This window comes from Mus caroli, unplaced genomic scaffold, assembly GCF_978045245.1.
Source record: "Mus caroli unplaced genomic scaffold, Mus_caroli_1 scaffold_3, whole genome shotgun sequence".
NCBI lineage: Eukaryota > Metazoa > Chordata > Mammalia > Rodentia > Muridae > Mus > Mus caroli.
Window position 1 is genome coordinate 96,821,751 of NW_028227258.1, and position 12,392 is coordinate 96,834,142.

General features: G+C 38.5%; 1 protein-coding gene across 2 annotated transcripts in view; it reads right to left on the bottom strand.

Annotated features, from left to right (window-relative positions):
• Positions 1-12,392, bottom strand: part of Lekr1 (leucine, glutamate and lysine rich 1) — a 186,797-nt gene that overhangs the window by 118,365 nt on the left and 56,040 nt on the right. For both annotated transcript variants that reach the window (XR_003836153.2, XM_029474779.1), the window contains exon 4: positions 1,180-1,299. Coding sequence is in view for 1 of the 2 variants with exons in the window: in XM_029474779.1 (XP_029330639.1) it covers positions 1,180-1,299 (120 nt within the window). In the remaining variant the exon portion in view is untranslated. The remainder of the gene's footprint in view (positions 1-1,179; positions 1,300-12,392) is intronic.

Consider the following 12,392-nt stretch of genomic DNA (forward strand, 5'->3'; position numbering starts at 1 on the left):
AATCATTATAATCCCAGTCTCAGGGGAATATAATACCTCAGGGGAAACCACATGCATGTGGTATACAGACACACACACACACACACACACACATACAAGTATAGGTAGACTTTCTTCATGCATCCATTCAACAATTCTTTACTGACTACCAGTTATACATAAGACATTTGTAAAAGGAAGATAAGTGGCCAGCAGATTATTAACAGATACATTAAACAATCAGAAGATTAAAAAAATGTTTGTGGTATTAGAGTGAATTAAAAAACAAAAACCCAACATCCAATTACTTACTCAGCATCTTTTTTTTAGTTACTCTGAATCTGTGTCATTTATCATATTATTTTAAACTATCTTTCTTTTTCTAAGTACTAAAAGTTAACTGACACAAAATAAAGGATCATTTTTACAGAGGTTCTCAGTATATAATCCTAGGGTTTTTTTTGGGGGGGGGGGTGCTCTGGATTTTATCTTTAAGCATTATAAACCTTCCAGAGACTCTCTGGGAGGAAGTTAACATTTATGCTGGAGAGTTCCAAATGTAAGGGTCTGTATTATCACACAGAAAGATTTTCTGTTCCATCAGATCAAATGACTAAGAACTATTAATCAAGAGGAACCTGGAGGGGCTGCTGAGCAGGTATAGAGCTTTCACACAGCCACAAGCCCTCAGCTCAGATCCATCCATGCCTGTACTCCTGTAAAAAGCCAGCCTGATGGTGCATGGCCAGAAACCCAGCTTAGGGGAGGCAGAGACTTGAAGATCCCTGGATGGAGCCTGGGGTCAGCAAGTCTAGCCAAATGTAAGCTCCAGGGTTAGTCAGAAAACCTGTCTCAGAAATAACACAGAGAACAGTAGAGAGTGTAGACACAAACATGTGAACAGGCACACGGACATACAAATTACCACACTCTGCACACACACACACAAACCTCATTGGCTACTATGCTTTCATTTTAAATGCACTACAGAGAAAGAACAAACTCAGGTGTTAACACAATAAGCTGTTCAGTTACATTCATTAGTAAAACAATTCTGTTGAGATGACAAAAAGAAAGTAAAGCCATTTCCATTTTTTTTTCACGATAAGAAGCCATATTGCTAAATGTCTAATTTATAAAGTAAACATTTTCTATGTGCTTTTAGTATTTATAATTTTCAGTTCTTAAAGATAATCTTACCTGAAGACTTGGGATTGTTTTTGTTTAATTTTTAACTCAAGTTGTAGATGACCTAATTCTTTCTGTACACTCTGAAATTCATTTTGTTGCTTTTTTAACTGCATGCTTGCATCTTGAACTCTAAAAATATAAAAAAATAATACCACTGCACGTTTCAATATTTCCTAATATCATTTTAAATTTAAAATTGAGTATAATTTAATAAAAATAAGTAGATGAAGAAAACCATATACACTATACTAAGAAAATTACTGTATACAAAAAATATGCAGAAAATCATGATTTGTTATTCCAAGTAAAAAGAGAAGCATTTATAGGTGCACAATAAATATAAAATATTAATCAAAATAGAAAAAGTTCATTTAATTTTATTAATAATGTATGTAATTTAAAATGTTAAATATTACAGAAATTAGTATAAGAAAAAACAGTAACATTTGCTTTTATACCAATTCCCACTACCAAAGGCAATTACTTTTATTTTTTTCCTGTTCTTACTAGTATGTACTTCTATGCTACTAAGTAACATGAATATTTTAATTTAGATACAAAACAGTTAAGAAATGGTTCTGCTACATATAACTAAGACTTGAAGATCACACACACACACACACACACACACAGAGTTTCTCATGAACCGTGCAGCATATGTGGCACATACCTATTCTCCCACAACTCAGGAAGCTGGGGCTAGAGGATCACAGTAAGTCTAAGGCAGAGTTGCTCTTTACAGTGAGTTTTAGGCCTGTCACAGGTACAGAGAAAGACCTTTTGCAAAACCAACAAAATGTGCTGGTATAACAGTAGGTAATGTCACGGGGCAAAGGCTTTGGGAGTTCATAGCCTTGCCCCGGTATAAGTGTTCTTACTCTGTCTCCTATATGTGGCTGAGACATGCTCTCTTAGCTGCCTACTCCTGCCAAGTCTGCCTGTTGGATGCCTTTCCCTCCAGTATTGACTCTGTCCCTGTGGAACTTTAAGGCAAAATAAACTGTTTCTTCTCTTAAGTTGCTTTTGGCCATAGTATTTTAACACAACTACAGAACAGTATACTAATTAAAACTTTAGAAAAAAAATGGAAACAACCTTTGCCAATGTTAAAACAGGGTTATCTGAGGTGCAGAACCAGAACTGAGACAAATGGACAAGAAAACTTTAGGATTTTTTTCTACAATATTTAGATTATTTACAGTGAAAATATAATTACACATTGCTCAAAAATAAAATACTAGAGAGTTTGATAACATACACAGTAAGTTCTACAGATTATATGTATATAGGCAAAGTTGGGTTTATAAACAGGAAAATGCCTAGAAACATGAAGAAGTAATTTACGTTTACTTAAGACAATGCTGTGATATTTTTAAAATGTGCTTTAAACATGTCTTGATTTATAGATCACTTCAACTACCAAAAATCAACTGGAAAAGAATTCTGAGCCTGTGTTTTTATAAAATATTTTATTGTTTAATTAAAATATAAATGATAAAATCCTTTGTAAAATCATATCTTCTAAGATATTTCCTAAATGGATGCTATATGTAAATATGTGGAGCCCTCTGGCTATACTCCCTGAGAAGATTGGTGCTTTGGCTATGCTCAGTACCTATTCTCTTCAAATAGAACTAATATGCATAAACATTACATGCCTAGAAAAGCATGAGTGTTCACTTTTACTGTATACATCATTTTGTAAGATTAGTCACAGGATACCGTACAGGATGTACTGTGTAAGCACAGAGTTTTCTCCAGCAGTCATAATTCTGCACAGACTTTGAACACTACGTGGTTGTGAGGCCATGATGTTGTCTAGTCATAGAGTGTTCCTGCAAATGGAGACTAACAGCATGTTCTAACAGAGAGAACCTTTAACTCGGAGACAGGTGACTTATGCTATAAGCCTCTTGCCTATGCAACCATGAACAGATTTATTACCATTGTCTATGTCCAAGTTTTCCCCTCATCATCATGATTAAACTAAACTGTATGAGCATCACTGGGTTATAAAAACAAAGAAGGGAATGGGATTAGCCTCTAAATTATTTTTTTGGATTACTTATTAATATCACCCATAATGAAAACAATTCCAAGTAAAGTACTTTTAAATTCCCCTTAACTTATCTCCACCCTGTAAAAAAAACACACAAGAAATATAAGAAAACTGTGGGGGGTTTGCCACCTGTAATCTACACTCTATTATTGTCAAGCTTTTGAGTCTAAAGATTAATTTATTTTAAATTCTTCCCCTCCAACTGATTTTGCAGCAATCAAAGATGACAAATGGGAGCTTGGAGCCTGAAAAGAACGTGAAGTAGTGAGTGTTCAGGCTCACACGCTCGCTCCCAGGATCCCAAGCGTCTGAATATCAAGGGGACAGTTAGGACAGCAACAAAACCCATCAAACAAGCAAGTCTTCAGCGCCTGGGAAACAAGTGTCTGAAGGGGATACAAGCTGCCAGTTATGAAAAGCGGCGTCTGAACTGTTCTAGAATTAACTCCTACCTAAGTACATCCAGAGCATTAAATGACCCTTCAAGAACGCAGGACTAGAGAGAGGGGAGTACAGACAGACAGATAAGTCACTAAGGAGTCACTTATGCTGCACTCTGAGAAACTCTAGGGGCAGAAACCAAACCATGTTACATATTAGCAGGAGCAACTGAACCTTCAAAATCTGGATGAATGCACTTGGCCAGAAATGTCTCAGGCACAACAGTACAGAGAACAGAAGCAACATTTTAAACAAAATTAAATAATGAAAGCATTTAGTTCCCTTTTGAATGTTACCTGCTTTCATTTAAAAAAAAATAATGTGGAACTTGCCTATATAACTGTGGAGTATATCATCCTTATCATTCTCCCACATATTAATAACATAGCTAAAAGACCAGACAAGGTTAGAGAAAGGCATCTTGCATGGGATTGAATCCATACTGCTTTTTAAGTATACCTCTTTCATGTAAACTCTCTGGACAGTTTTTAAATTATTCACTTATTTTTTGACTATCTCTTTAATATGTGGTTAGGCTATTAAAATAACTGATTTTTCTTTAATTAAATATTATCAATGTAGAAACAAGTTTTAGAATATTAACTGTAATTTAAAAATAAATATTTTGGTATCATGAGACTGAGTGATAATTTTACACACAAAAATTGAAGGCAAAATAGCTTACTATAAATGGAAGAAAATTTGAGGGGAAAGTAAAATCCCTATTACATTAAAGTATTCTTAATAAAATCACATTGTTCATATAAAACAATTCTTCAAATATTGCTATTATTTTAGGGGACATTTAGGCCTCTTTTTCTACACTCTATTTTGTAGATTCAGTCAATCTCATATCATACTATATTTCAGTAAACTGCAAATATATCTGAATAATGGAGTACTTTCCTGGCATGCTCAGGCCCTGGGTTAGATTCCCAGCACATAATGTCTTTCTGTCTGTATGTATGTATGTACTTATGTATGTATGTATATTTGCCAGGTTGCATCCATATATATGTATATATAATATGTATTATATATATATAAACATTTATACATATATTTCCTTATTATTCTCTAAAAAATACAACTTACAATGACATTTATATTACACTAGTTATATAATAGAGTATAGTTTAAAGCTTAGAGAAAGGTGTACTTGGGCAACATTGTCAGTAAGATGTGCTTTTTCATAGGAACTTGAGCATTATCTCAAAGTATAGCCCTGGAACCAGTTCCCCAAGATATCAAGGAGTGGCTATACTCAATATCACATAATTTCTTTTTCAATAGCAGGACCTTTGTTATGTCTCTACTTGTTCTCTCACATTTCTGATAAAGCAATGATCTACTAATTATAAAGGGTGGGAAAGCGTGTATATACATACTCTTTGGGAATCCCTGGGGTTTGAAAATATTTTGAGACAGTGATACTTTGAAGCTTATGCTAGCCTGAATTTGCTACACAGCCAAGGCTGGTCCTGAACATGTAGAAATCCTCCTCACTTTAGCCTCCCAGGTGCCAGGATTATAGGCATAAAGCAACCATGGTGGATAGACAGCCTTTTTCATGCACCAGGTACCTAGCTCTGTAGACCAGACTGCCCTAGGACTCAGAGATCCGTCTGCCTCTGCTTCCCAAGTGCTAAGATTTAAAGGTGAGTGCCACCAGTAGTTGGCTAGTGCCTAGTGTTTTATCTATCAACTGTTATCTCCCTTTGGAAAAGAATGAATCCTTCAGTCAAGAGCTCTTTCCTTCCACACTTCCAGTTCCAAACAATCATATGAAAGGGCCATCATCTCCTACTCAATAGAGAAGGCTAAACAGATTACTCACCCCAAACTAGGACAATCAGAGTTTTGGGGGGGTTTTGTTTTATTTTGGGGAGGCAGGAATCTTTCCTTGAGAAAAGAGCAGACAGTCCTTCTCAAGAAGCAGTAGAGACATTAAACAGACAGTAAAATTAGAAACTGTGAGAAAAGAAATTTTCAGTTTGACAAAAGAAAGTCAGCATGCAGAGAGAAGCAGAGATGAAGGGCAGTGTGAAAATCCGAAGGATGGTTGCATCCTTTAGATTATTCTGAGGCCAGCTTCAAAGGCCTATCCCATAAATCAACTTTTCCTGGAAATCTATGATCCATTTAAATACCTGTCTACACTAGTTCAAGCTAAGTATTTAGTTACTTAAAAGCAAGGGTTCTAAATAACTGCATAGTTGATGATCTATCACATATAAATCTTACAATTAAACTACAAAAGGCTGGTATGTGTTGGGGTAACCTTTTTTACTTTGTATGAAGGTATGTCTCTGTATTTTCAATTGTTGGTTGCTGTGTCAGCAGAGAGCAAAAAGCTAGCTTGGTCTTGTCATTTTTTTGGCCCAGCACCAGCCTTATATTTGAGAATACTTGCCTTTCCACACCTGCTCAGATACTTGAAGGCCACCCCTCTAGGCCTAGAGGCAATCTAAAAGATGTTTCTTGCTACTGATTGGTTGTAATAAAGAGCTGACGACCAGTAGCTGGGCAGGAAGTAGGGTGGCTGAACTTCCAATAGAAAGGGATGCTGGGAGAAAAAAGCGATGATGGAAGATTAGAGAGCAGACAGGGAGGGAACAGATGGATTGGGGGATGGGTGGAAAGATAAAGAGCTGGCCACATGGTGGGTTGTAGGCTAGAATGGTTAAGGTTGGAGTAGCTGGGAGACTGACCTAGCAAAAGGCCCAAGCTTTAAACTATATAGAAGACTCTGACATTACTGCTTGTGGGTCAGAGAAAGTCCTGCTATACATATGAAAACTAGATGTGTCTCTTAGGCCTTGAGAATGAAAAGCAGGGGCTAGCAAGATAGCTTACTGGTTAGGAGCACTTGTTGCTCTTGCGGAGGACCTGGGCTAGGTTCCTAGCGACACATGGTGGCTCCCAGCTTTCTGTAACTTCAGTTCCACGGAATCCAACTCCTTCTTGCGACCTCTGAGCACACATAGTGCACATACACACATGCAGACAAAATTCTCATATACATAAAAATAAAATAAACATTAAATTTGATTTTGAAAAGAATGGAAATCACTTACTTAAATAAGCAAATGACAAGTAGGCAATTCAGAGAAACAATATTCTAAATAAAAAATTGGAGGAGGATAATCACTAAATGGCAGAGAAATGGAAACTGACATAGTAACTTAATATGATCATTTTTTAACAGTGAGCACAGCTAATATTGGCAAAATACAACAGAGCAGTGTTTTCTCACCTCCTCGTAAGAAACAGAGGTTTTTATACAGAGACTTCTTAGTACATTCTGAGATTATCATCAAGAAGCCTAAAATCTTTGTTCAAATTCTCTGACGTGGTAATTCTAGTCCTATGATTCTAGCCCACAGAAATAGACTTGGAAGCCTGGTGCCTGGTCGGTTCTGAAGCAAGGCAATCATCACAGTAACTCACAGTAGCGAAAATCTGGGGATAATAAATCTGGGAAATGACTGGCTTATTCAATACAGCATTGTCATTGAAAATAGTATTTACAGTGGTTCTATAATAACACAGTAGATCTTTATATTATGTATAAGACGTTTTAAGCTAAAATAAATTGCATACATGTCTTTAGATTGTATATACATACAAAAATAATTCAGGCCTTCCCCTACAGAAATGTTCTTAAGTTATCTATCACCTATAGTTTACAGGGATGGGTTGTAACTGAAGGCTTCCCCTAATAAGGAGGTGATCACTACCAGGAACCCTAAAGGAAGAGCAAAGGCTACTAGACTCCACATGAGCACAGCTGCTCTCTAAGGATCCTGCTTAGCTGCCTTGTCTTTCCTTTGTTGTTGATGGCTATGAAATGTATAAGAGTTTCTAGAAACCCAATTTTTATGTAATTTTATAATCCTGTTCAGGATATCACTGTAATACATACACATATACACATACACATACACACACACATACACATACATATACATACATATATGTGGCCCTTAACTAAACCTGTTTACTATGCTTACAATATTAAAAACTACAAAATTATCAAGGAAAATCACTTATTTTAGCTGCCAGGCCCTCTGACTGCAAAGCCCTTTCTTATTGAAACAGATGTTTGGAGGCTGAGGCAGGAGGACCACAGCAAGCTGGAGACCAGTCTGCCTACCCAGTTAGTTCAAGGCCAGCACAGCTACAAATCAAGACTGTCTCAAAAGAAAACCAAACCACATATGACTTTTGAGATTCATTCATGAGGACCTTCAAAAAGACTGATTCTAGAAAACTAACAATCCACTTAGAAAATAATATGAAGGAAATTTTTCATCTATTTCAAAACATCCCATAATATTCACGAAAACAATAAGAATGTTGATTTGTATTAAAGGATAGATGCTGATTAAGCAAATATGGATAAGATCACGTTTGAAACTAGGTTCCATTTGGTGGCTGTTGCTGCTGCTGCTGCTGCTGCTACTGCTGTAACTGAGTATCAAGTCTGAGTAACTTATAAAGAATAATCATTTCTGGGGCTGGGGAGAGGAGTTACTAAAGTGTCTGTGGAACAAGCAAGAGGACCTAAGTGTGGATGGATACTCAGTATCCATGTAACAGCTGAACATGGCTGTCTGTAACCCAGTGCTGGGGAGCTGAGCAGGAGGGACAGACACAGGAGCTCAGTGGCCAGCCAGCTCACCTCAGTTGCTGAGCTCCAGGTTTACAGAGAGAAAAGTAGGTAATATCCAACACCTGATAACCACCTATAGCCTCCACGGGTATTATGCACAGCCATGTGCATACATATGAGCGTGCACTTACATGAGCATGCATGTGCACTACATGTCTGTGTACACATAAACAAAGATTTCTGAGAACTCTTTGAACTTCTGAGAAGTTCAAGGTCAAGTGCTATTAAATCTGGTGAGGTCTTTCTTGTTCGTGGAGACTCTTCCGGTCTCACGGTACTAGAAGGAATGGAATAGTGAGGCAGAATGTCCTGGCTCAGGTCTCTTCTCTTCTGCTGATAAAATACAAGTCCCACTGAAGTAGGAGCCCAGCCTCAGGGACCAATTCAATATTAATTACATCCAAAAGACTCACCTGCAAAACTGTCTAACCACCTCTCAATAAAGAAACACAACTGAGTTTTGGCACAGGCAATCCATATCGAAATCTCAGCATTCTACCCATGCCGGCAACACTTTGGGCCTCCTCAAGTACATGCCATTTATTTCCATCCCAAGCATCAGTCTTAACTCACTTCAACATGAACTCAAACATTACCTGTCCACTCAGTGGTTCATGATAGGCTCATTCCAGCTCTGAACCTGTGAAATCAATGGAAGCATCTATGTGTAACAGTGGAGCAGGAATGGGATAAACATCCATTCCAGAGGGAGAAAGATTAGAAAGCAAAGGAATAACTGGCTAAAGCGAGTCTGAATCTCAGCAGGATAGACCATGAATCAGAGAATTCCAGAATAATCTTTCACTCCATATCTCATTTCATGACACCCTAGATGAAGCTTCAAGGTCTTGGGCACCCTGCCCTCACAGCGTTTCTGGGATCAGACTCCTGGGCAGTGTAACACAGGCTGTCTGTGGCTGGCTGTCTTTTCTAGGCTGCTGCCACACAGTGCCCAGGGCTATGGCTTCTGGGATCCCACTGCACAGCACTGCCCTCAGTGCTGGCTCCCCAACAGAGACAACTGAAGGTAAGCAAAGCATGGTGGGGTATGTGCCAGCAGAGGCATGTGGAGAGGCTCTCACACTAGGCAGATCTGGAAGCACAGATGTGGGCCAGAGCAGGCATCCATCACCTTCTAGCAACCTACTTATGCCAAGTGGGCCATAGTCCAAAAGGAGCCAGAACCTCCCCCAAACAGTACCATCAACTAGGCACCCAGTGTTCTAAGACAGAAGCCAAAGGAGGATACTTTATGGTCAAACTCTTGACACCATAGTAGTGAATCTTTACAAAGATTCTTACTCAGTATCGGCCTAGTCTTCCAGGCAGTTGGGAAACATTCAAAAATGTTGATGGACCCCTATAACCTATAGTCTGTTTTTCTATGGAATTAGCATCATATGGATGTAAATATTGCTGCTATAGTTTAGATCTGGTCCATGTGTTAAAAGAATAGGGCTCACTAGTGTGGAACTATTGGAACACTTTAATAGATGAGGCCTTATAGGCATGTCCTGGTTCTCTTTTCCACTTTCTGGCCATGAGATACTCAGCCTTGTTCTCCCACCCTCTCTTCACATAGTGAGCTGCTTCACTTCAGGACCAAAGCAGAGGGGCCAACAAAAACCAAGTCAAAGCAACACTTTTCTTCTTATAAGTTATATTCAATTTTTGCCACAGTAGGAAGCTAGCATGGCTATCAAGGTTGACTGCGTGCTCTCTGGAGAGCAGTGGCAGCCATATTTTGGTGCGTTAGAGCCACAGAGAGGGTGGCCAACACTGTACTGAGGTGCAAGAACAGAATTCTCTGACAGCTCTGAATAAGAAGCCTATGTATGAAGGGCACTATGGGCCTGTTCCCTCAAACCAGTCTTTCCACCTTGGCCCAGATCCAGTGAGCACAAAGGGGTTGCAGAGAACCCCTGGAATCTCTTTAAGACCTCAATTCTACTGTAATGACAGTAAATACCTGCTTCTGGAAGGGCACCTATCACTTACTAGACAGTCCTTGACCACACTGAGGTTCCCTGCTGAATGAATGTGCTTCCACCCTTGGCGTGGCCTCATAGTTCCCCATTTTTACACCATTCCCTTCTTAATGTATAAATTAAAAGCTGTCTTTAAAGGATTCTTTTCCTATCTTTAGTGACTGCATGGTTGAAGTAAGCATAGCAGCTCAATGGCTTGGGGTTTAGACATTTCTTCCAGCAGTTCATTACTCTCAAATTCAGCCTTCTCTACTATCCCAGGACACGCACAATTGCTGTTATTCAGGGTAGCTTTTTCTCTAATTTCCAACTAGGGAATCTCCTCATTTCCACATTTATCAGCATTCTGATGATCACAACAAAGAACCATCTAAAACTTTACAAATCTTTCCTTAGTTGTCTGTACTCTTACCCCTCGTCAGAGTCGACCTAATTGTTCTGTCTGTTCATGGCATTTAGGTCATTCAGTTCTGTGCTCTTCTAGATTCTTCCAGTCTCTGCTCATTTGCTCTTGACAACGATTTCATATCTTAGCACATTTTTGAGAATCCCACTGACTGTGTGATTTATAAAGAATAAAGGGTTACTCAGCTCATGGTACTGAGGGGCTAAGAGTTTCAAGGTAAAGAACTCAGATCTGGTGAGGGCCTTCTTGGTGGTGGAAACACTACAAAGTCCCTGAAGTGGCACAGGACATCACCTGGAAAGTGAAGTCTCACTTGGCATTTGTAACACACACACTCTCCAAATAATCCTCCATTGGGCTCATTTCCTTACAAGGGCAGAGTGCTCAGGACTACTCTCTAAAAGGTCCCACCTGCTAATGCCTTGGAGGAGGATTTAGTTTCAATGATTATGTTGGTGGGTACAGTCAAACTATAGCACAAATTATGGAAAACAAATGAATGTGTGGATATAGAATATGATGAGCCAATTGCTAATGAACCCAAACAACATGTATTCTTTTCCTTGAATGGTCTCAATATAAGGATTCATGAGTTTCTAGAAACATGCAGGTAATTAACTGTATAGTATTCAAAGAACTGTTAAAATGTGTGATTTCTTTCCCCTACCTTTTTATTTGAAGCAGTAATAACTGATCTAATAAATGGAAAAGAGAGTATTTGGCAGCTTCCAGTCTGTATCTTTACCTTCTGATAAAATTGTAATGTGGTAGGTAGAAAAAGGTAAATGTTTTAAACAAAAAATATTCATGACATGCCATTATGAGTACAGTGCCACATCAAGAAATGATGGCTTTGAAAACAAGCAGGTTATGGTTAGGAGAAAAGAGAACAAAGAGGAAGACAGCCACCTTACAGAGTGATGATGCTGGTGAAGAAGGCAGAAAGAGGCATGTGCACTGTGCCTTTGTACTGCTGGGAAGATCTAAACACCTTCCTGGTTACAAGGGTCTGCTTGTAACATACGGTCTGTTCAAGCAGCCAAGGAAGCCCAAGGAGAGAAAAGGAGAAATGGCATTATTCAGGCATAGCACAGGAAAAGAAAAGTTGCTAGAAATACTTTTATTTCCTTCTTAAAACATAATAAAGGAAAAATCTGAGTTAGTATATTTACTTCTAAATCAAACATGCTTCAGGGTTGGAGTAGTATTGTAATGACATTTTAAAATGCCACCCAACAATACCCAAACAATAATTCAACAAAATATTTACATATTCTTCATTTCACCTTCAAAACTAAGAATAAGGAAGATAAAATATTTATTCAAAGTTCAAATTATCATTTGCCAAACTCTGCGGAAAGCATTCAGCTATAGATTGTGAAATCCTGCAATAATGTTCGGATGGAGAGCTCCTACAGGCAGCCGAGAGGCCACCTTACACTGCCAGCCTTCCTGTCATCACAATTTAACTGAACATTGTCCAACTCAGACCCTGCAGCAATGCTTCATGCCTGTTGCCAACGACATATGAAAAGCAATGACTGTCTCTAGATCATCAAACAATGGCATCATAATCTCAAATGTGGTGGACACCGAGCAATTTTCAGAAAAGTTGCTGGTGAGCAGCCAGTTAGCAACACCAGGACCCTCACT